Consider the following 25,460-nt stretch of genomic DNA (forward strand, 5'->3'; position numbering starts at 1 on the left):
CAGAAGTTTGTGTATCTTTTCTTTCACTGAGAGGCGCCCCAGTGACACCCTGCTCCTCTGCAAAGATGAAAAAATTCTCACTCTGTGCAGTTTAGCAGCAGGGTTTTACTGAGGAGGGATCTATGGAATGTTAATCAATCACCCATTTTCCAGTATATAAGTAAAACACTGACTCCCCTGCAAGAAATCCAAACAGGTCAGACAGCAGCTGGGAACCCTGTGATTGTTGTGGTAGATACCTGGTTTGCCCAAAGAAGATAAATGCCCTGTCTTAGTGTCCATGCAGTCTGTGGGTCAAAATGAGTCTCCTGTAACAAATAATAGAATTACTTGCACTAATCTGAAGTACGGCTCAACTTCTTGGACTCCTGGAAGTACCTTCTGGATGAAGAGATGAGATGAATTTTGATCCTTTTGTCCATATATATCTGTTTGGGGACTGTGCACGAGGCGTGGGAACATTTGACTGACCTCTGTGTGCACTGTAAAATTGGCACGGCTCCCTGAAGCGTGTGGTGACCTGCTCCTGCCTGAAGCTCAGGGTTAGGGTTAGGGTTAGGGTTAGGGTTAGGGCCCTGGTAACCCAGCAGGGAGGCTGCTTCCCTTGTCAGCACTTCTGTGCCTGAGAGATAAGCATGACTTGTTCAACCCACAGAATCATATTCTATATGATTTGAATTGGAAGGGACCTTAAAGACCATCTTGTTCCTACCTCTTATCATGGGCTGGGACATCTTTCACTAGGCAGGTTGCTCCAAGCCTCATCCAACATGGTCTGGAATTTGCACTTTAAAGGTGATATATTACAAAAAGTTGATGCTCGGTCTTGAAGATATCGTCTAATGAGTAAATTAAAAGTAGTGCAGACATTTTGATCTGAAGATGCTGAGTTGAGTTTGCTTTACTTGGGGTTATCTCACACATTAGTGCATTGCCAGCAGTGGAAGTAATGCCACAATGTGTCTCAGAGCTGTCTCCACCCTTCCATTGGTACATCTTGAAATGGAGTATTTTTAATCAGTTATTAACTCTAGAGGCTGTCTGCATTGGTGTATTGAACAGAATTTGAAGAGATCTGCTACCAATAATGTGATTTGGGGAGCACTTCAACAGCAAGATAAAAGTTGTTATATAATTTTAACAGTAGTAATTCAGTCCACCAGCTAGCACAAGAGGAATACCATATATCCATTTTATTGGAAGCATTCTTCATCTGCTCTGACCTTAATGTGAATTCTCTCACAAAAATGAATTTCAGATGGAGTTACAGATGGAAATACTCACTGGTACTGCTAAGAGACTCATATTACAGGGATGCTGCAAGTATTCCCCAAAAGTGGTAATTCTCTTCAAAATGAAGAAATCTCCAGATTTGTCAAGATTTTTGAGTGTCTTAACAGTGTATTTGTCACATCATATCTTTGTAGCTCTACATAATTCTGCCATGTAGGAATGCAGCTGAATCTTGATAAAAACTGGCTTAAGAAACAGATTTTCCCCCAATCTTTTTTTTCCCAAAAAGAACTCTGTTTTCCTTTAGTCTGAAGAAGGTTGGATTTGGCTCCCATTAAGATTTCAGGATTTCATAAGTCCTGAAAACATTTATTGGAAATGTTAGTGGTTTTAACAGCTTGGGAGCTACCTGAAATTTTTATTTTTGTGAAACCCAGTGAAGAACAAACCTTATTTTGTCCCATTGGTCTCGTGGGAAGGAGGTTTCAGTTTGTATATCACACTATTATGCTACTTTCTCAGTCATCCCCAATCCCACTTAATTTACATTGCGTGTATATATATGCTAAATTTTTATGCTAAAATTTAGTCTTTGTTTTAATTTGGTGAATGACTTTAGTGTACTGACTGCTGGCAGAACTGTCACAGACCTTGTGGTTTCCATTAGGGTTGATGGAATTTCCCATGATTGTTTGCATAGATACTGATAAAGAACTGCCCTTCTGAAGCTTGCTTTTGTGTGGGGAACTGCTGTAGCTGTAGCAAGGTATCAGGTACAATCTGCTTTTGGTTGGTTATTCAGGGCAGGTGCCACATCTGAACTTCAAAGCCTGTTTATGTCTACTCTGCAGCAAAGTCTGCTTCATCCTGCACAGATGTAGTATAGTTCAATTCACAATAACAACGAAACAAAATACTCCCAAGTGATCTGCTAGACTGATGCTAATGTACTGAGGTGCACCCTTGTGTCAGAACCAAGCTCTGAACTTACTGCAGGCAGGTTTACAGGCAGATCATCAGTATATCCCTGATGGTCCTCTTTTAGCATCTCTTACCCAGGAAGCTGACTTAGGTACCCACACAGCTACAACTGCATTTCATCACCACAGTCAGAGCTCAGACAACTTCTTATCTCTAAAGGAAATACTCTGAAAAATATTCACCTCCTCAAATAAAGAATGTCCACCAGCACTTGTTACAGCTTAAAGTGTTCTCTCCTAGTTTGATACATTTGAACGATTATCTTTTGAGGAAAGAGAATTCCTGCCTGCTCTGGCAAATATTCTAGTTTTTTAGAGTTTATAATGCCTCTGTTCCTCTGAGGTCTTAGTTTTCAGCTGTGAAAGAAAATGTCTGCTTTCTGAACTGGGGATTTGCAATTCTGTGCTCATCTGCCTAGGCACAGACATGGTCCCTCCTCTCATCCCCACTCTTGTATGTTTGAGTCATACATATAAAAATGTGTGTAACCACTTATCCCTGTGATTTCTTAGGGACCTGTAAATACTGATTTTCAGCCAAGACATATCTTTTATTTCTTTCAAGTTTCAGAGAAAACAGAATATTTACATTTGCCCTTTGCCTTCATATGCCATGCTGTTTCAAGTAAACAAAAGTGCATCATCAGGGATGCAATTTTTGTCTTCCCAAATTACTTCCTTCTTGGCTGTCTCTCCATATGGACAGCCTGATCTGTCACTCCCAGAGCTCTTTCTATATGGCTGAGATCCAACTGATGTCAAAAGGAATCCTGAAGCTAGCTACTTTCCAGATACTTTTTGATATAAGAAGTTTGGAGGCAGGTGGGCTCTGTCTCCTTTCAAGTAACAAGAGACAGAACAAGAGGAATTGGCCTCAAGGGGAGGTGTAGGTTGGGTATTAAGAAAAATTCCTTCACCAAAAGGATGGTCAGGCACTTGCACAGGCTGCCCAGGGTAGTGGGTCACCATTCTTGGAGATACTTAAAAAATGTGTAGATGGGGCACTTGAGGAAATGGATGACTGGTGGCCTGGTGTGAGACTGGAAAGAGTGATGTCTCAAGACATTTTGGGATGCATTTGTGCAGGGGCAGGGGCAGGTCAGGCCTTGCCCTGGTGAGGCAGTGCCCTGCCCTGTACACACCACCCTGGCTGCCAATCATGGCATGCTGAACGCAGTGCCCCACACCCAACCCCTGGAGCCCCCTAATACAGCTCCTGAGTGGCCAAATGACCACAAGCCCCACATGTGGGAAGGGCCAAGGGGTATTTTAAAGCCACAGGGCATGAAGCACTCATATGTCTTGACCCTACTTCTTCTTGGAATTTCTATCGGAACATCACTGGAACCCAGGAGCTGGTAGCTATATATGTCTTTTTCTGTACCTCTTCTGTCTCTCTCTTTTTCCTAATTCCCTCTTGGAATTTTTGAGTAATTTAGAATCGAGTGGGCCTAAAGTTTGCTAAGTTGAATGGGCCCAGTTAATTCTTTGAGAAGTGCTTTGTATTGATTGTTGCGCTAAACCTTTTGCTAAAGTTCCTCAATTTTCTGAAGTTGTCAGTAAAGGTCTTTTTTTGTTGCTTTGATCTCTTGAGAATATCTTGTCAGCACTACTCCCGTGAGTCTAACTCAGTGTATATGAACAACCATAAACCCTTTTAAAAACCTCATCAATTGACTTATTTGGGGTCTTACACCTTGGGAACACTTGACTTTTGCTAGTGACAGTTTGCCTAGATTGAAGATTCTGGTTTTGACATCTTGGAGGAATTGGCTGTAGCCTGTGGTCACCCTACAGCCTTTTTTAAATGCATAATTTAAGAACAGTGATTTTCCATATTTACATTGTAGTCTATGTAATATTTTGTTCTGTAAATGCAAATAAAATATTAAGAAAATAAATATAAATATTTGAATTTTAAAAAAGCTTAAGAATCTCTCACAGCTGTTCAGTATCTGGTGCTGATCAATGTAGTCTGAGCAACCCCCATCTGGAACTGAATGGCTGGAGAAGCAGGAGCAGTGGGACCTCAGCTGTGGCCAGCCTGGGGGAAGGAATGGAGGCTGGATGGAAGGCAGGGAATGTTACACAAGGGACAGGCTCCTCCCAAAGGCCCCTGTGTGCCCCCAGTCTTGGGCAATTCCCTAGAAACTGATGTGTTTCATTTCAGGACTTGGGGATTTAAACAGTACCTTCCCCCCCAGGTATTTACCACAAAAAGTTCAATTGATGTGTTTTGCGTTATAAAATAAGAAAAAAAAAATTGTGCAATGCCTTCTGCAGCTAGAAACTAAGGGGAAGCTCTTTGCTGGTATACTCTAAGGATGCAAATATACCTGTGCATGCAAAGACAGATGCTGGCAGTGGGTGGGCAGCAGGTAAGGCAGGGTGGTACCGCCAGGGACACCATTTGGGGAGCTGGGGTCTGGATCCAAGGGAATCTACTGCAAAGTTAGAGGAAAGCTGAAGAAACTTGTTGAGATAAGGTAGTTTGTTCTGTGGTGAATTTCTTCTGAACAAGACAGTATTTGCAGAGATGCTGACCTAATCTCAGTCTCCATGTGCAAGTAGTAAATTAATTTGGACTCTGAGACCTGCCTCTGTATTTAACTCAGGTACCTGAGCACTTGCTATTTCACCTTCGGAGGAAACATAACCAGACGTCTAGCTGATTTTTTGAAATATGACAGAACTGAAAAGAATGCTGGGAATTGCTCTACCTCGTTCTAGTCACTCCATGTTTGTAGACTTTTGTTTCAACAGTTTTTTGTTGTAAGATCCTTGAAAAGGATGTGCACAGACATACTTTACAGAAAATTAATTTAATTTTCTTACATATCCTTCTGATGTGTGAGAAAAGATATGAAGGAAAAGGATTGTGGCGAAATTTTCTGTTTTCCTCCCCCTTTGCACTTAGTAATTTTCCTCTGACTTTTCTGCTTGAGGAGATGGTTGGAAATTGCTGCTTTCTACCTTTGTGTCAGACTCTTAATTAGCAGGAGCACACAGCCCGCACAGCTGGGGCTTTGATGCTTTGCTCACTATTGCTTCCCACTCAGAAGATTTCCATTCATTCCGAGTTGGTATCCAGCCCAAAGCCCTGCCTTCCCCCTGAGACCCTCAGCGTGTCTACAGGACTCCAGTTTAGTATTCACTGGAAGAGCTGCACTGATGCTCCCTCGCTAGACCTACAGGCTGCTGGTTGGAGCCATAAGGGAACAGGAGGAGAATTAGCCTGTGTGTTTATGTGGCTGTGCTCCAGTAAATATTTTGATGCATCTGCTGCCAGCTCTGGTCTGAGGGAATCTACCTAGCATTTAAATTTTGATGGGGAGCTGTTTTGAATAATAACAGTGCAGCCGGCTGTGAGTCAGTGCATGTGTGTTGACTTAAAAAAAACCCTCAAAGCTTAACGCTTGCTGAATGCCGAGCTGCAGTGCTTTGCTTTTTCCCTCCTCCTTCCTTCTTTTCTTTCTTGTCTGGACTTCCTCTGTTTTGTTTTGTTCTTGGGGGCATTTCACATAGATTTTGTTCACTGTCAGTGGAGGCGGGGGGGGTAAGAGAAATTAAAAAAAAAATCCTAGCCAAAATAAATCCTCCCCAAAAAATCACGAGTAGCTTTGCAATGGGTGCTGTCATGGGTACGTTCTCTTCTCTACAAACGAAACAAAGAAGACCATCAAAAGGTAAGACCTCCCGTTAAGCTTTTCCTGTCCCTTTGGTTTATTTGCTGTGGTAGACATTTGCATGGGGAAGGGAGGAGAAAATGACCATGTGCCACTTGCAAGTAACCTGGCTATGTTTTTGTGAGGGGTAATTTGCAGAGGAGAGTGGGACGCTAGGTATTGGAGAAAACGTGGGCATGAAGAAATTGCTGTGGAGGGGCTTGGGGGTTGAAAAGAATCTGAAATACTGTAATTCTTCATGCAGGCATGTATGAGGAGGAGAAACTCAGTGGCTTCACATGCAGAGCACTTGCAGAAGCGACCTGTTTATTTCCAAATCTCATGCTGTATAAACCCTTTGAAGAGGGAGTAAAATGTAGATATACAGCAAATTCTTCCCAATACCTTTGGGTTTATGTCTCAGGAAGTATTGTTAGAGTCAGTGTTGCATATTCAGTAATCTAAGACCAAGCATACTAATGATGTGTGTTTTATAAAGATTAGCAAAAGGGTAAAAAATTAGGATGTTTTTATAAGGAAGGAGAGAGGCAGAAGCTCATGAAAAATGAGAAAGTAAGCATCAGTTCCAGGGATTTTGATCCTTAAATCCATAAAAATTGCCTATAAATCCTGATTTTTCAGGAGGTCTGGTTTGTGTAGTATTTGCTTGAGATTTGCTCAATTTTCTTCAGGGTTAATTCAAAAATTCCAGGGTGTTGCTGAGCAGAAAGTTGAAAGACTCTCAGATGCACATCCATACCTTAGAGAATGAGTATTGTTTAGAAAACAAAAGGAAAAACTATAACTTCTGCAATATTTGTGCTATTAAGAAATATTCCTTGCCTGAACCTCTGCATTTTACAGTCTCACGGTATTTCTAGGGAGGTCTCTATTTCCACTGGATCTGTTGCTCAGTTCATCTTACATGCTTTTGAATTGCAAGTTGGTATGGATTTTCTTGCAATTTAAGTTGAAAACTGGCTTAGGAAATATCAAACACCAATTAATCATGCAAAAGAGAAGTGGACAAGAGCTATGGGGAGGTTTGTGGCAAGTTTGTGAGCAAGAGTAATGTTCCTGTAAGGTAACATTTATGTTAGAGTGTGTGTACATGGTTTACAGTACACCTTTCTGTGTTATTGCAATGCCTCCATGATTGTGCAGTTGTTTGGGACATGTATGATATTACTTAGAATTTAAGAATAGCTGTGTAACAGTCTAAGCACTGAGTTACACCTGAAGCTTGGTGTAACTACATTTGTGTTTAGGTACTGCAGTACACAAGAACTGAACAGGATGTGCTGGGCATGGTGGCTGCTTTGACAGCAAGTGGTGTCTTGTCCACCTGCCAGAAACCTGGGAGCTGATTTTCACTAACTGTGGATAATTTGTGGCTGAACATATCCATTCTCTGTGATTTTGTTGTCTTGTGATTGGCTCCACACTCTAGTGGATGCAAGCCATTGGTTTTTGTTGGAGGTCACCTGCAGTAAAAATCCAGGATGTGGTCACACATTTTAACCTTTACAATGAACTTTCATCTTGCTGATGGCTGTTAGAAGTGGTTGTTCTGCTGTATTTATCAAAACCTGTGTTCCCAAAATTATGTCTATGTCCTCTTGGCTCTGATGTGTTATCTATGTGGTTTGCTGGTGTGTTTTACACTGACTGTTAGCACTTTACCTTGTGAGCAGTGAAACACTAATGTGTGCTGGGCTTGAATACAATCTGAAACTGTTCTTTGTCTGTGAGTTAAATAGTCCATCACCTCTACGCGATGGACTGGCTCCTTGGTGCTACCCACATGTTCCCTTGGTACGTCCTCCAGCCCTCAGCCATCCTGGTAGCCTCTACCAGACCATGCTCTACCATATTCAAATCTGTCTTGGTCTGGAGAGTCCAGTACTCTGGCTGTGCTTGCCCAAGGGTTGAGCAGAGAGAAACGATCATATTTTCCAGCATCTGTTGTGTGGCTGTTGGTGCAGCTTGATGTGGGGCATTCTCTGCCAGAGGGCAGCTGACTAAGTGGTACCTGGGTGCCATTGCTCCATTGGCTATTGCTAAGTTTATCTTTAATCATGTAAAGTGTTTATTATTAGACATTATTACTTATTATTTATTATATTTATCTATTTGTGTTTATCTGAATATTTCAGGACTTTATGTAGTAGTTAAATTCTGCTGGTAAAACAAGGGCCTGGAGAAAATAGTTGTAAGAGGGCTAGATCCACACCTGTACAAATGCTCTCTCATGCTGGTAACTGTGTGCTCTTCCAAGTAGAGCAGCTCACACCAGTGTTGAAAGCTCTGATTCTCTGGTGTAATAAAGTAAAAACAAAAAGCAGGCATTGTTTCAAGAACAAGTAAAATAAACAGGTCACATCTAGAGTGAGGAGGTTCCAGAGATCAGTTAATAAATACCAGGAAGACCGTGGTGGATCATGGAAGAGTGGGTTGGGTGCAAGTGGCCCATGCTGAACCCTTCCAGCTTCAGCACATGACACAGCTCTGCCTGTGCCACTTGCCCTCATGTCCCACTTGTGGCTGGGTCTGGAGTGTTGGCAGTGGGACTGGGGTCTGGTTTGGTTTGTCCAGCTGTGAGCAGCAAGGCTAGAAAGGACATATTAGCACTGTTCAAGAATACAACATTAAATCGTTTGTTCTAATGAAAATGGAGAGCCTGAATCAATAAAGGCAGGAGTGACACAGAAATTGTCAAGTGGAGAGCAGTGGACCATCAAGCATGAGCCCTTGTCTCTGGGTGAGGACAGAATTTTGCATTTGTACAGGAGGACATCATTTGCTTGGCTCAAATTTGAAAACTTAGTCTAATATAATTGGGCATTTTGTGTTGGTAGGTTGGGACCCTTTATCTGTTCCTGCAGGATAAAGATTTTTGCTTCTTAGACTTGCAATCCCATCAGTAAAGCAGCAAAAGCTTTCCTTGTTCACTGAAGTGTCTGAGGCAGTCTGTGAGATTTGTGCTGTTTGCTTTGGGAGTAGCTTGGGACAGTTCCACTGATTATTTTTACATTTCATTAGGAATTGTGTCCTGTTGGGATTCTTGTCTGCCTTTTCCAGCATTCTGAGTTGACCTACTAAAAGATAATACCTCTTTCCACCACGTTCACTTTGCTTGTATGTCAGACCAGCATTCCTGGGAGGCTGGTGGAGGCTGGCTGATGTCCTGGGGACAAGCTGACAATGAGCCAGCAGCAAAGGTGGCTGGTGATCTGATGGGCTGTGCTTGGTGGAGCTTCTCCAGCAGACTGAGGGGAGTGATGCTCCTCCTCTGTGCAGCACTCTGTGAGGCATCTACAGTGCTGCGTCTGGTGCTGGACTCCCCAGGATGGAAGAGATGAGGACCTGCTAAGCTGAGTCTACTGAGGGACCATGACAAATATGAAACCACTGGAGCATTTGACATACAGGGAGAGGTTTGGGATTGTCCAGCCTGCAGCAGAGGAGGCTCAAGGAAGTCTTAATCAAGGTGTATGAATACCTGAGAGGGGGGAAGTAGAGGTGATGGAGCCAGGCTCTTCTCCCTGATGTCCAGGGGCTGGCCAAGATGCAATGGGCACAAACTGAAATAAAAGAAATTCCAGTTGAGCATAAGGGGGAAAAAATTACTATGAGGCTGACTGAACACTGGAAGAGACCACACAGAGGGACTGTGGACTCTCTAAGCTTGGAGATACTCAAAACCCAAGTGAATACAGTCCTGACCCATAGTTAACTCTGCCTTGAAGAGGTAACTGGAAGTCCTACCTAACCTTATCTAGCCTCTGGTTCAGGGATTACTATCACTTTAAAAACCCTAAACAAGGACTTGAGGTATTCGGATCAGGAAGTAACATTCAAAGCTCATTATGAACCAAGTGCCAACAAAGTCGACTGTTTGGTCTTCTCTTTAGTACATAAGTAGTTAGTGCTTAGACAGATGGTTGAGATGGATTTGAGACTATCAAGCTGCTTGTATATTCTCCTGCAAACAAAAGCAATAAATCAATAAATGAGGGGAAAAAACCCCATCAAAACCACAGCACTAAAAAGCACAGGGCCAGCACAGCAGATAATGCACACACAAATGCCTCTCTGATTTCAACTAGATGCAGAAATAGAGATTTTTTTATGTTTTGAGAGCCTGTATCCAATCATGACCAAATTTGTGGCTAGAATCAGCCATTTCCATATTTGCCATGGAAACGTTTGGATTAGCAGATTACTAAAGCAGGAGGAATTTCTAGTTTTGACTGTTTTCTGTGCCCCTGAGTTCTTTTGTTTGTTCTCTAAATATGCACTCACCTCTACCTCCCCCAGTGAAAGTGAAATACAACTTGAATATTTCTCAATACCTGAATCTTGTTTGGATTAGAGCTACAGGCTCTGACCCTGACAGCAGCAACAAGCAGCATAATTTTCAGTTGGTAATCTGACTCTCTTAAATGTGAATAACCATGTTTTGATGAAAGACAAGCCAAACCTAAATTAGCAAGAGGAGTTTGGCACAATTCTTTAATTTTGCTAGAGCAAACATCAGAAATTCACTTTGCTTAAAATGTCAGTTGTGTGATTTTTATAGCAAGTAATTTGTCAACTTTATTTTGAAATAGCTTATTGTCCCAAATTATCAGATTTTCTAGTTGTTTACTTACCAGGAAACCAACTCTGCTTGACTTTGCATTCTTCGTAAGAACATCAGATTGCCCTGAGCTCCTGAGGTTGCTGGGCCATGACTGTACCCTTTAAGTTCCCTGTGCTAGAACAACCTGCTTCTCTGCTCAAAAGGTGAAAAAGTGATTCAGTAGTGTTTCAAGGAACTGGGTCTTTCCAGCCTTAGTGCAGCCATGGAAAGGAGATGATGGATTTGAGCAGGGAATCTGCCTCATTATTTACTCTGCCCTGTACACACTATTGCAAAATGAAAGCCTTGGAAGCTCCCCTTCTCTTGTTTCTTTCTGCTCCTCAAAGAAACTTGACAGCTTGTCACTATTGTGAACAAATGCACACGTTCTAAAGACTCAGACTGTGCTCTGGGTATTTTCTGAATAGAGGGAAGATTAGTGCTCACCTGTTTTCCTTCTAGAACAAGGACAGTATTGCTCCCCCTGGTTGGAGACCTGAGCAGACACTTGAGAATGGAAAAACGGCTGACTTGGTTCCTCCTGCCTGTGCCCAAGAGCCAATATTTGGCACTGACACTTCACTTTCTCTCCCTAGTCTTGTCTGATTGTCATCTGATAGTCTGGCAGGTCAAATTCACAATTGTCTGCCTGCACTGAAAACTGAGGATTTGACAGCCAGGTTTTTCGAGGGAATTATCTTTGTAGAGAGTGTACAGAACAGCACTCGGCAACAAAACTGTTTGATGTAAGCACTCAAATCAGAAACAATTTGGAAAAATTGTGGCGACCATTAAGTGCTTGTCAGAACATGCCTCTTCATGAAGCATTTTGGTTTCTCTGAAGTGCAGAGGTGTGTGGGAGGCTGCTAGGTGTCATAGCAGCCAAACATCCTGTCCATCTGGCTGATGCAGCTGTGATGGGTAGCTCAGAGGTGAGGGAGCTGTTTGTCCCCGGGTTCCCTATGTCCTACAAACCAGTGTTCACCTGAGTGTGAGGTTAGAGGTGATCAGGTCTTATGGACTCACGACTGCTTCCACTCCCCACTTCATCTTTCAGCCAAAATTTCTTTAGCTCCTGTGCAATTGCTTGCTCTAAATTTCTTCCTTTGCCTTCAAATGACTCCTGGCAGTGAGGCAGAGCGACCTCAAATAGCTGATCTTAAGAGTGGATAGCGATGATAAAATTAAAATAAGCTATGTGTGTTCCTGATTGCTTCCTGCAGGCATACAGCTCCTGCCTGAAATGCTGCACTCAGACACATCTTGGAGGTTTGGAATAAAATAAAATGGATGGAGGAAAGTGCACTACGGAGTGTTGCTACATTAGCATACATGCGTGCTGATTTCTTGCCTATGGGTACAGGTATTGTGTGCCTCTGTGTATGCAGCATGTCCATGCGGAGCCAAGAAATCCCGCCACAAAGAAAAGAGAGAATCAGAGACTTCAGCTCTGCAGGCCAGGCTTTGAAGTTTAATTTTTTTCCACAATAATTCAAAGGAATTAATTAGAAAATATTTTCTGACTTTTAACTTTCAGCCTTGGTAATATTCTATCCTTTGCATCACTACCTCTTTCAGTGTGCATTACTGGATATTTGATGTTTGGAATGGGCACTAGGAAGCAGTTGTATGTTTTGCAACTGAAAATATTTAATGCTGTAGGTGTGAAAAGCTTAGAACTTAACACACTACAGAAAGTTTGACCAATTACTAACTTTACAGTTGTTAATGTCACCAATTATATAAATGAGAGTCAGTAAGGGTTGTACAAATTTTTTTAAGAATAAATTGAAGTAAAAAGCAGGGTAAGGTAAACCAAGGCAAGTTATGAAGTCATTCTGATTTTAGTCAAATGTGAGAGGAAAATAAAAATCTTTTACTTCTCCACTTATAAACCCCTGGCCAAATGGTTTATTTTCATATCTATTTAAGCTTTGTTAAAAAGACTGAAGATTTACAAAGTTTTAAAATGTGAATTTTTTATTTTAGCTGAAATGTTCCATTATTCAAATTTGTTATTAGTTATGATTATTCCCTGAAACTTTCCAAACAAAATGAATTGGCTTGTGATTTGTTCTAGTTTTAGATGTGAATGCGTAAGTGTGACTGTGATTTCCTTGCAGTTGGTGACAGACCTGGGTGATTATGTTAAGCGTAGTGTTCCTTATTCAAAAGCATTATCCAGATAATGTCAGAGCACAGAGATGCAGAAAGTTTGCGTATCTGCTCAGAGTCTCTATGTCCTGTTGCTGCTCATGCCACGGCTATTTATAAGATAAGAACCTTCTGCATTTCTTTGAGAGACATTTTCCAGCAGGTGCAGAGTGCTCTAGGCACCTCATACCATCCCTGCAGGAAGGGGCCTTGGGTACCAACTAGGAAATGCAGGTAACAGCTGCATGGCAGCATAGCAGCATTTTTAACCAAAATATATTTATGATTCCAAGCAAAGTATTTAATTTTTCTCCTTTTATTTGTTTGAGATGCTACAGGAAAGGGGAGTAACTGTTATAAGATGGATTGTACTTAACAAATAAAAAATCATTGAAAGTGTAAACTGCATCCATGTTTTCAAAATAGACAAGTCAAAACTGAAGGCAGCTGTGCCCAGATGTCTCCAGTCTGTGTTTGTGGCTGTCACTGTCAGGTGATGTCTGTCCGGACTGAAAAGGATACATATAGTAGTCAATTTGTCTCTACATTACTTCTGCCAGCACTGCTCAGTGCAGAGAGGCTCTGAAGAGTTTGAACAAAGCACAGTACAACTGATTAGAGGTCCATGGGCAGGATGTGAACTGGAGGAGGCAAGAAATGACTGTGTGCTAGCAGGCAGGTGTGGGGCAGCAGAGTTGCCCAGGAGGCTGAGCTGGTACTTGCAGACAAGGCCAAGGGTGAGCAGGCAGCAGGGGAGCTGGCCTGGCTCTGGTACCAGGATGTTTTAAGGAAGACATGAAAAGGGTAACAGAGCCATCCTTTCCCAGCACAGCTCTGCTACATCTGTTTGGCTTTCCTCAATCCAAACATTACTTTCTTGACATATTCAAAAACCACAGCTCTTTACACACATTAATGTTTGCTTTTCTCTTGCTCCACAAAAAGCCTTCTCTCCCAAACTTTTTCTGTGGATGGCTGGTTGGAAAAATGACCAAAATTTCTGTAGACAGCCACAGCTACAGTCTGTGAAAGCCAGTAGGCACAGGACATTTTATATTGTGGCTGAGAACAGCAAATGGAGAACAGGGCTCTGAGGATACATGTGCTGCTGGAGGCGGGTTTCTAGGAAACCCATGAGACCATGGCATTGTTTTACAGAGGGCTCCTTAGCAGAACAGGAGAGTGTCACTGAGAGCGGGGAGCTGAATTACAGCCTGCCAGAGATCAGTGCTGAACATCAGGAGCTTTTAATGTTCTGACAAAATAAATGTTTCTGTTTGTCAAATTTATATGCAGGAAAATATGGATGAAACAAGCCACGTTCACAAGATTTACCTAGTTAGAGCATGGTTTCAGAAGCACAGCTCAAATGTTTTGACAACTGTTCTAACTTTGCTGCCTGCAGCTCAGGGCCAAGCTACCAGGTATGTTTTCCAAGGCTGCTGTTGCTCTGTTCTAATGAGTGATCCTGCACATTAGCCCCATAGATTTTTTGATAATCAGCTGAAACCTTAGGCAAGGCCCCTGATTTAGCGCATCAAACTGCATGAGCTGAGGGTTGCTCCCTGTGGGGTACACACAGCCATATAAAGGATGATGTTGTTAGCTCTCTAGCTGCAAAATGTTGGGAGCCAGCAAACATCTATGGGAAAGGACAATTTCCCTTAGGGAAACTGTTTCATCCCATGCAGGTGAGCCTTGTGGTGCAGTGGAGAGCATCAGCACTCCTTTGCATTCCTAATCCACACAGTTCAAAGGACTTGTTGACCATGTTGCCATTTGAACTGGGAGCCATGCATGAAAATGAAAACTGGGGAGCAGGAAACTTTTGTGTCAATGTAGAGAGGATTGTTTCCTGCTAATCCTAATAAGCCAGTGTAATTGAATTGGCACACTGGTTTACATGCTTCACTGGGAGTGTCAAATGTAACCTCAAACTGTGATACTGGCACCCTAGGAAGTGAAGACATGTCCTTGTGTGGAGCTGAATCCCTGTAACATGGCATTTGTTTTAACCAATATTTTAACATGGGAGCTGACAGAAGGTCTCATTTTCAATCTTGTGCATACTGAATTAGCCAGGCTGCAGACAACTGTAAAGAGAGCTACATTAGGGCAGGAGGAAAATTCTGCCTGAGTGGTCATTTGTATGTACTTAACAATGAGTAAAGGCAAGCATGTGCAGTTCTGCAAAGGAAATATGATCCCAGAAGGTCCTGTCCTGTTTCTGTAGGCAGCACTGGACCTGCATGCAAAGCAGGTTTGGTACTGGGACAGAAAGTCAACCAGAGACCGATCTTTCAGAAAAATGCCTTTCATTTCCAGGCCTTTAAGGCATCAAAAGGGGCTTTTACATTAGCAATTTTGCATCCTCTGCTTGGCAGGAGTTAAGGATGTTACAGCTGAGCCCTATCATTTCTAATCACCTCTTCAATTGAGCACTGGGCTGCCCTGGCTCACTGCAGCCCTCTAGGAAAGTATGAAGTGAAAAGGGAAATTTCTAATCAGGCATTTTCTGGGCAATGCCATCAGCTATACCACTTCACATGACTACATTTGAATTTGCATTTCTTGTAGATGATGCTGTCTTTTCTCTTCCCTCTGTCCTTATTATTGATGGAGGTGAAGTACTTGCAGTTCAAAAGTTCACGTGGTGCAGGAGAGGGGTGTGCTGTGTGCACTTTCCTCAGTGCTGGTTGCTGTGGCTGCTCAGCAATGCAAGGAGAGACCACTGTGTAGTTCTGAGTGTTACTTACAGCCCAATCATGTCCAGGTGAATGCTGTGCAGGGTAATGTGGGGCTGTATCTGTTCAAGCAAATGCATTCTCATGTTGTGTGCACTACTGTAAAACCTACAAAGCCCATCAGTTGTTAGACTAAAAGTTTAGCTCAAACCTGATTTTTTTTTTTACCCCCTGGAATTTGTGAGATGTTTTGGAAACTGTGGAAATGTTTGGACTTGGAATGAATTTTGTTATGGCTGTTTCCATTGTTTGTATTCAGCAAAACTGTCCCTTTATGAGTTGTTGCCTGGAAATTATTGATGGGGGAATGACCTGGTAAAAGTTCTTAACCACCGTCTGGATCAAAACCAGGCTGCCAGCTGTTGGAAGCTGCTGGAGTGTGGCAGAGCTGAGGCCAAGCTCATGGGCTGCAGGGCCGCGAAGCACAGCTGCAGCTTTGCTGCTCCCCTTTGTAGGCATCTGGCCTTTCAGAGAGACATGCTCCCATTTGGAGACCAGTGCCCTAAATTGTCAGTATAACTTAGGATCAGACCCTATATTTTCAGTTGGTATGCCTGAATTCTGTGTGGAAACAATGGTTTAAAATAGCTAAACAAATATAAATAAATGCAAGGGACAGGCACATCTGGTCGTGTTTTCCACCTGCAGGAAAGTTTCAAACCATACTGAATTCCTGAATAAGCAGAGGCAATTTAGTTCACCTTTGTGCCACTGAAGAAAGGCTTCCTTGCAAATGCCCACACAAATCTGCTTAAAGAGCTTCATTTCCTTGTAAATTAAACTGCTGAGACAAGACTATGTGAGAACAATGCTACAGGAGATCTGATTTCCTCTGTGCTTTTCCTGTGACCTGGTGTAAGTGCCAGGTCTGCATTTTCACAGCACCTGCTGCTCTGTATTTGCCAGTATGCAGGTCAGGGACATGATGCTGCCAAGCTACATTGGTGCCCTTGTGCATCCTCATTGCATGCTGTCCTTTTTTGTGTGATAGCTGTTAGAGATGTAGAGTTTTGCCTAAGTTAATTGCTTGGCACTGGCCTGATTGTTGTGATTCCGTTTTGTAAGTGTTATGAGCTAGCTCTGAGTCATGTGAGATTTAGGAGAGTGGGAGTGCCTTAGCTATCTAAGGCATCATTATTCATGTTGTGAGTGCTGCTTTGCAGTGTCAGACAGCACAGAGACCACAACATAGGGATGTTGTGAGATCAGTAATGGCCGTGGACAGTGGTCATAAGGCTCCAATGAGAACATTTGTGATCATCCAGAAATGGGAATGTTTGAGTGTGTCTTTTGCCTGGTGCCAGAGTGGGCAGAGAAAGCTGGAACCCTGCAAAGCTAGGCTGGGATGTGTGTGCAAGCAAATGAGCATCACCTTCCTGAGGAGTCTGTGTGGCACTTACCATAAGATCTTGTACAGAGTGAACAGATACCTGCTCAATACTTTATGTTTTAAATCCCGTGTCCACTTTGAAATGTGTCCTTTATTCTGATTCAGGGCAAGGTCCCCTTCCTTCATCAGGCTGAGGTTACATCAAACAAAGTGACATTTGTTAAGGGCAAAGTAAATTCTTTATTTTGCTCCCATTACCCTGATTCTGAGTCTGATCTTTCACTAAGTAACATTTTGTATTTTAATTCATTCTCTGCTGTGAAGGGTGGTCTGAAGGTACCTGCAGTGGGGAGAGAGCAGCTCAGAGAAATGGAGGTGTTAGTTTCTGTGTTGGAAAACCCAGAAGAATATTACTTAAATTCTAACAAAGAAAACATTAGAGTGGTTTCTCAGCCTGGTTCCCAGAGAACAACACACTTGTTAGTGGAATGTTTCTGGTACTAGTAAGAGAGCCTTGAACTGATTTACATTTCATGGTCCACATATATCTGAAGATACTGCCAAAATTATCTCTTTCCTACTTCTGTTTTCATTGTAGACATTCCAGAAAATTGAGCTAAATGTTTTTTCCAACTGTTTGGTTCTTTGTTTCATGCATATACATTTCTGGGACATGTAGTTCTGGAGCATGCAGCTGAGTGCACATGCCTGGAGTCTCTGCAATGTTGTGTAGCTTTGAAGCAGAGAATCTGAAGCATAAGTAAGATATTTGCAGAATTAAAGAGAATTTAGAGGAACAGGAGTAGAGATTTTAAATTCCTGTACATAAATCCAGTCTCAAAACCAGAGATAAGTTTTCACCTGCCTTCTTCTTCCATCTTAGAGGTGTTTATTGGACTGTGAAAGGAGATATTTACAGAATAAAACTGCTCACAAATATGAGGAAAATCACTTGTGTTACTGGGTCCTGTTGATGTTCACTGTAATGGTCACATTACAGAAGGGATTTATCAGTTAACAGTCTTGAGTGCGAAACCTGCTGACACATGGCAGTGCAAGGAAACACTGTACATAAGTTGGACAGCTTTATTTTTGCAGCACTCTAATTAGGCACCTTCATAAAACAGACGTGGATTTGTAAATCCAGCTCCCAAAATCTCCTTGCTCTCCAGCTAGAATATATCTAAGATTCCCAATTCAAACATCTCAATCTGCCACATGTCTTATTTTCCCTAAGCCTCAGTTTTTAAACTTCAGCAGCTATTAGGAAAACCTTACCCTGAATCCTACAGCATTCTCTGAGTCCATGAGGAAAGTTTGAAGCCATGAACTAATTGTGCAGGAATTTAACAAATCTTGTCGAGCTTAATTCAGTCTGGAAAGTTTGGGGCTGGCTTTGCTGCCAAAGCTGCTCTCTCCAGGGAGTCCCTTTCCATTTATTCTGGAGTGGCACACTTCGGTTATGCATGAGGGCAGAGTTAGTTCTCAAGCTCTCGCTCCCCTTGGTTCCAGTAACCTACTTACACTCCTACAGAGGAGTGGCAGCGCAGGCTCAGTGTGGGCTGGGGAGGATGGCCTGGCCTGGCAGTGCGGTGTGGCTGCACTGCGGCCAGCGCCTCTTCAGCAGCCAGCTCGGGTAGAGATTGACGTTAGGAAAGCCTCTTGTGCCCAAGGAGGGTGAGGGGGCCCCACACACCCGATTTTTCCGAGTTGTTGAAACAATAAGCGTTGGAAGCAAGGGAGAGGCTTATATAAAAACGGCTGGTGTGTGCCTTGGGCTCTGAGCAAAAATTGACTTTACTTAAATCTTCCTCTCGAGCAGCCTCCACAGGTTCCTTTAAAGCCAAATAGTGCATGTCTTTCTGTGCAAGGGTGGCAAGCAGAAGTAGGACAGGGTTTTGTCCTTTTGAAGTATTAATACAGATCTTTTTAAAAAGTGCCAAACGATACAGAAACTTTAAAAAATATGATGAAACTTTGGAGACAACTTATTTTTTATTACAGCTAATATTGTATTTGGTGTAAAACACAAAACATGTTTTGAACTATCCTTTCACTAGTGGAAAAGAGAACAAAAAGAAGAACCCAAATTTACTCTTGATTGAAACCTTCTGAACCCTAAATGTCTTTTTTTCTATGCAAGGTACTGTTCAGAAAGACACATCTAATTTCTCAGGCCCAAAGAAAAAATGAAGCGTGGCCAACACAAACTAGTACTGTCTTCTGAAAGAGTTTTAGGAAGTGTGTGGGATAATAAATCACCCAATATCAACCTTGGTACCTGTACAGGGTTGAAGAGGAATACAGCATCACTCAGGTGTATCCATTTTCTCCCACATGAAATAGAAATCATCACATCAGCTATGTTAAAAGAGCTTCTGCATGTGCAGTGTCTATATGATTTACACAATGATTTAAATATCTGTAGATATCAGCTCTCTAAGGATTTTTGTCTGTTGTGACTCACATTTCCTGTTGTAAATTTATCTGTAAATGTCATTTTTACCAAGATATTTACAAAACTTAAAATATTTTTGGTAATTATTTGCAAATATTAGCTGTAATATCAACAGCAACAGTTTGGATTTTTTGTCATAGAAAAGTGGGAGGAACCACGGTTTTGGCAAGTGAGAAGCAAATAATTCAAAGTCAAGTGTTGGATTGGAGTAATTAAATCCAACAGCAGTAGATATTTACAATGAAGTTCAGTGGTGAGATTGTGGCTGCTAAAGGCAGCTGTGCTGCATGCATGTGTGAAATGCAGGTTGGTGTTCCTCAGAGACACTTTCCAACTGCACGTCTTGCATTCACCAGGTCCTGTAGAAGCTGGAGGAGCTTGGTGCTGCTGCTTTTCCAAAGTGTCTGGCAAGTGCTTCCAGAGAGTGAGTGTTTAGTAGATTCCCTGCATGAGCCTGTAGAAGTTTAGCCATTGACTGGGCAAATTGCATTAAAAAGAAGCCATCAAATCACTAAACAAAATCTCTTTTGAACTTGCCCAGTATTTAAGCATCTTCTGCAACAGGACACTTGACAGGGCTCCTGCCTTACCTCTTTGAACTCATGCACATCTCCTTGCTCAGCTCTCAGTCCTCGGCACTCAGCACTCATAGCAGCGCTGTGAGCAGCGTGCTGTAGAAAGCATCCCAAATGATAGAACGTATGGGCACACATCTTCTCTCATTCCTTGCCAAACCAATGCATGTGTAGTTTCATCTTAAGCAAAGCAACAGCATTGCCTGAAGACTATAACTGCCATCCCTGCTCTAATGGCCTTTGGATTCTGGGGTGAGCTGAGTGCCTGAGCTAGTACAATTATGAATTTGGTGAAATCATTGCACATGCAGTTCAGAAAGCCATTCATGTGCTGCTTAGAAACTGCACCACTTATTTTATAGAGAAGGATTATTGAATTAAGGGCATAAATTTATAAAGTGAACACCAAATTCTTCATTTGTTTCAAAAACCTTTATTGCCTTCATCCAAGAATGTTGTCTATATGTAATATAGCCTTTGTGGTGACAAATGGTTTTAATATTTGTCTCAGTTTGTAGCTTTTTCTTTTTTTCCTTTAGTCAAGCATGGCAGAAATAAGAGTGATTAATACTGAGAAAAGTTTGCAGTTACCTGGTCTCAGAAATACTCATCCTGTCTTAGAGGATTCTACTTTCTCTTTTCATCTTTTTAAATAAGCAGATTAGATCTTGCTTGAACTGATGACATTAAGCATGCCAAAGATGAAGGTTTACTTTATTAAGCCCTCTTGAGAAGAAGCCCAACGTCTAGTCCCAGTCTTACTCCGCATGATGGTCTTCCTAAACCTCAGGGACAAGCTAAAAAAAGAAGACAAAGCAAATGAGGGTTTTGCCCTTGGCAAAATATGGGTTTTTTTTACTCCTTCATTGTCATGCCTGGCACAAACCTGTCTCAGGACTTGGTGGACTCAGCCACTGGTGGGGACTGGGACTGAGATGACTGAGAAGATGGTCAGGAAGTTCCAGCCTAAATTACAGCCCTGTGTATCCTCAGAGGGGACTGGTGTAATCTTAAGGAACACAGTAAGAGGATGAGGAAGGGGTCATAAACATTCATTACAAAGGAACTGCATCTCTGTGAATATGAGTATAAAAGTTAGTGTCAGGAGCCCACGTTTATTTTATGAGGTATGTTATTAATCTCTTTCTAGGACATGCAAGATTACCTCAGCAGGATTTATATGTATTTTTAAGTTTAAACACAGTATAACAAACAAGTGCCACACAAGCCAGCTCAGTATTTTTCTGTGGATACATGCAAAATTACTCCATGGAAGAAACAAAACTTTTTTTCTATTAGAAATGGCATGAATTTCTAGTATCAACATGTTTCTGCTTGTTTCTGCATGTTCCCCAATCTTTGTCAAGGGAAGAGTTATTTGGTATCAATATGTAAAAAGAAAATGCAGAAAGAAAAATAAAAAATAGAGAAAAGCAGATAATGTTATCAAGATGGCAAGGGAATCCAAAGGTCTGTCAGCTTGGTCAAGAAAAGCTGGGAGAACAATTTGCTTCTGTCAAAGGAGGCTGTAAGAGCATGCAAGCAGGTAGGACAGGTGCCAGAGCAGTCAGTGTGAGCTTTTGGATCAGCCGTAATAAACTAAGTATTGTACAGCTGCTCTGAGGTTTTGATTTCACTTGGAGGAGAAAGTGACCCATTTGGTAAGTCTTTCTTTTCTTATTATTCATGCTGCCTTTTTCTTAGTGCTTTGTCTCACGAACCAGAGGTGAGGAACTCTCTGTGGTGGCAATGCCTGATGAAGCCTGGACTATCGTATTGCCCCTATATAAAGTGAGAGTTTGTGTCTTGGAAACCTTGAGGTCTGCTATTGTCACAAGCCATGTGAGACAGGACAGGTGGGGGCAGTGACTGATCACAGCAAAAGCTCCATAGAGTTAGCTGTCTGAACACAGAAATGATCTGTGCTCCTCCTCCCTGCTAATGTGTTTTCCATGGCTTGATAGTTAAGTGTGGCTATAATACATAGGAAAAAAATAACTCATGCTATACAGCCCATTGTTAGGCTACTGAAAAAATTCACTGTCATCCAACTCCTTCAGCTTTGGACCACTAGTAGATTGTGGAACATAGCTCCTATATCTTATTTTCGGTAGTTAAATTGCATCAACAAACTGCTGAGTCTTATCTATTACCATAATTACCACCTGAGGATGGCAGGAGGTCTCTGAAACCCGCAAGAGGTTGAGGGGGATAGGCTTTGCAGTCTGAGTTTTACTGAAGGCTTCGTGCACGTTGGCTGAAACAGCTCAAGAAGCAGCAGGCATCAGAGCTTCCCTTGTAGCCAGGTTGGAATGGGTTAGGTGGAAGCTTTAGAGTCTGATGCTTCCCATCTCATCCATGTCTAAGTGTATGCAGGAGAACAGTTTTTAGATGCTGTGTGACTGGCAACACGAAAGTGTGAACACTAGCTATTTCTCCTCAGTTCAACCACCTCCATGTGTCCTCCAGATACATCTCTTTTAATCTCATTTTCTTCTTGTCCAAAGTCTCAAAGATGACTTGAGTCTGTGAGGACTTGATGGGGTAGTGGGATGGACCTCCCTCCTCTTCCGTGCTGCTAGTTTATTCCTTTGCTGTGCACCATGATCAGGATGAGCACAGTTGTTTGTCAACAATGAAGCTTCAAAGCTGTATACCTAAAAGTTGTGCCTTGCTTAGCTTGATGTGTGGTGTTTGCAGCACCATCCCCTTGCCCAGCTGGAAAATCAGCAAAGTACAGGGAACTGAGGAAACCTCAGTGACAGCTCAAACTGAGACAAACACTTCAGCTGTCAAAGCTCACACATTTTCTCTCAAAGCAATAAATAACCAAAGTAAACATCTCTGGATGTTGTGGAAGATGATAGTGTTATGCCACTGTCCATGTAGACATGGGCCGTGGGCTGCTAAAACGGCATTTTGAGTTGTGAGATGTTTCTCTTGGTGCGGGAAATGCTCAGTATCACCCTTCATGTGAGGCTTTGAAGTTTTCCTGTAGGATTAGTAGGCTTTGAAATTTTTGTTTAGGATTAGCGAGCTTGTATCTACATAGGACATCTCTGGAGGCCTTTAATAAAGCCCTCAAACAGATTCTGCTCATCCAGCTTTAAAACTGCTGTATTTTGAGTAATAAAAGGGCCCTTGTGAAGAAGTTATTCCTGATGCAGATTCTGATGGGGTGCTGTCCTGCTGCCAAAACGTCTGGGCTGCTCTCCAGGTGTTTTAGTACTTTTCTAATTGCTTCTTGATTTCAACATCCTGCTGTTTTCTAAACCTTTTTTTTACAAATATCTGCTTTTCCTACTGTGTGATTCTCTTCTTCCCTTTTGTATTCCTGATCCTCTCTTCTTTCTCTGAGTGTTTTGCTCTTTCTTTTTTACCTCTTTCCAATTCTCTGTTCCTCCTGTGGGAGAGAGGAGCAGAGAACTTGTAACTCCCTCCCATTGCTCAGGAGAGCAGGGATTTCTTTCACAGGTGGATGGTTTGAAGGGAAAGTGGGTGGATTACACCTGAGAGAGAGTGAGCCCTAGGCTCCCACTCCTCAGCTAACACTGCCCTCCTGGCTTTGGCATTTCAGCTTTCTTCAAAGCCCAGCCCAAATAATGAAAAATGATGCAAAGTTCTTCTGACCCTAGTTAGGGGAACCCTCTGAGGTTACCTCTGTGCACCAATATTGAAGCTTGTTCCTTCTGGAAGTCCCCACTGTGATGATCTCCTGAAAAGCATTTTCTGTACTGCTTAAGTTTTAAGCACTGGAACATTCAGAAGGGAGAGGACTGGGTGCCATTGCAAAGCCTTTGCAGCACATAAACCTCACAAAAAGGCTATGTGTTTTGTGTTTGGTACAGAAGTTTTCTACTCTGTCTTTTTTGGGGCTGGATTTTCTCCTTAATTACTTTCTCACCCCATTAAGTTTTTATCAATTGTTTGGTTGTCTTTCAGGAGCCAAGAAATAGGCCCATTGCTTTTGATTAAGAATCACACTTTCCCAGTTATTTCCATACACTTCTTCTAAAGATTATATAGAGACTTTGCAGCAGCCAGTAATTCTTCTTAGACCATCCTCCATGTTTTATAGAGTGATTTCTGAGAGATGAATGTGCTTCAGTTAGTGTCGATGCACCCTTTTACTGATTTATGTGCTGATGTAAAAGATAATTGTAGAGTTCCAGTAGTGTTACTTCTGACTAGGCAGGGTCTTGCTCTACAGAGGCTAATTGCCTATACTTTTTAAGACTCGAAAATAAGTTACATTAATCACTAAAAATTGATTTCAAATAGTTTCAGAGTTATAAACCAGTGATCAACAAAGGTGAGGGAAAATGCTGGGGCCTTTGGGGATTTAGCAATACATTAATTACTGTGAACAAATTCAATACAAGGAATGAATCAATGTCTTAACTTGCCATCAATGTAATGTAATATTTATTAAAATATTGTCCCACATAATCTACTGCAGGCCAGACTGGTATTTCTTTCATGTGGTATCTGAAAAATGACTGTCCTTACCCCACTGAATTGCTGTTTGATATGTTCTGCAGAAGAGGATATGAAATAATAATGAGAGGGTAAATCACTGCCTTTCCCCCAGGCATATGTCCAGCTTGCTTTGGCCTTCAGCCTACCTGCCAACACCTCTACACATGCCAAAACCCTGGACTGGTGAGAGAGAACTCTACAGAATATAATACAGAATAGCATCCCTGAGACATGAAGACCAACAGCAAGATAAGTGCATATCACAGAAAAGATTGGATAAAATAATTAAGAAGTTAAAATATATGGCAATTATTCAGAAAGGAAAAAGACTGTACTGAGGGATACCTACTAGAATGCACATAAACCTCTTAGTGTGCAGCATCAGTCTCTCAAATTCTTCAGAATAAAGATCTCAGTTAATCTCAGGTATCTTTTCCAAGATTGGTTTTTCCATGGCCATTTTCCTCTGTAGGACCCACACTGCTCACACGGAGAGACAAGCCATCCTCACAGGCCACAGGCGGGAGCCTCTCTGGTCTGGCCTGTCTGGGATTCTTCTGGGAGTTTTCCTTCTGTTTTCTTTCTGTGATAAAGGTAGGTTAGTGCACAGTGGTGTGGTTGGATTATATTCAAAAGCACTAAATAATGGCTTAAGTGGATTTCCTATCCCTTGCTGAAACCCTGTGTGCCAAGCATCATATTCCATCTGTTAGTGTTGCTGCCCAAGTTGGCAGGAGATGCTTCTCATTATAACTGGTTCAATGTCCTCCTCTGCCCCCAGCACAGGCCATGGTGTCCAGGATGTTTGATGTATAATATGCTACTCTGCAAATATAGCTTTAGACAGATTGTCTTCATTGTCTTTAAGTTCTTCAAGGGTGTTCTCCTTGAAAGAACAGCAATGTTATTTAGCTGTTTTTTCTGTTTATAAGGTACTACTGTGTTATTAGGCCAGTGAATTCAATAAGGAATAGAAAAAATTAAATTAGAACAAATGAAAAGTGTACATTGGAGGATGGAAGTTCTAACTGCAAGAAGATGTCAGAACATACAGAAAGGTTTAGCACTTAGGTGTGAGATTAGGCCTAAGTGTCTGATTTTATTAGCATGTCTGCAGAGCACACAGAGGTTATTGTGGTGTGGGCAGGCACAGTCTTGTTAGCATGGCTCCAGCAAGAGCAGACAGAAGAGGGGAGGAAGCCCCTGGAGGGTTTTGCA

General features: G+C 42.0%; 1 protein-coding gene across 1 annotated transcript in view; it reads left to right on the forward strand.

The window, feature by feature from the left end:
• Window positions 1–5,830: 5,830 nt before the first annotated feature.
• The window catches only part of KCNIP1 (potassium voltage-gated channel interacting protein 1), a 182,710-nt gene continuing 163,080 nt past the window's right edge, over window positions 5,831–25,460 (forward strand). Inside the window, exon 1 of the mRNA XM_083871421.1 lies at window positions 5,831–5,899. Within this exon, the coding sequence (XP_083727547.1) occupies window positions 5,839–5,899 (61 nt within the window). The 5' untranslated portion in view covers window positions 5,831–5,838. The remainder of the gene's footprint in view (window positions 5,900–25,460) is intronic.

The sequence above is a fragment of the Zosterops lateralis genome (assembly GCF_965231275.1).
Source record: "Zosterops lateralis genome assembly, chromosome: 14".
Classification (NCBI taxonomy): domain Eukaryota; kingdom Metazoa; phylum Chordata; class Aves; order Passeriformes; family Zosteropidae; genus Zosterops; species Zosterops lateralis.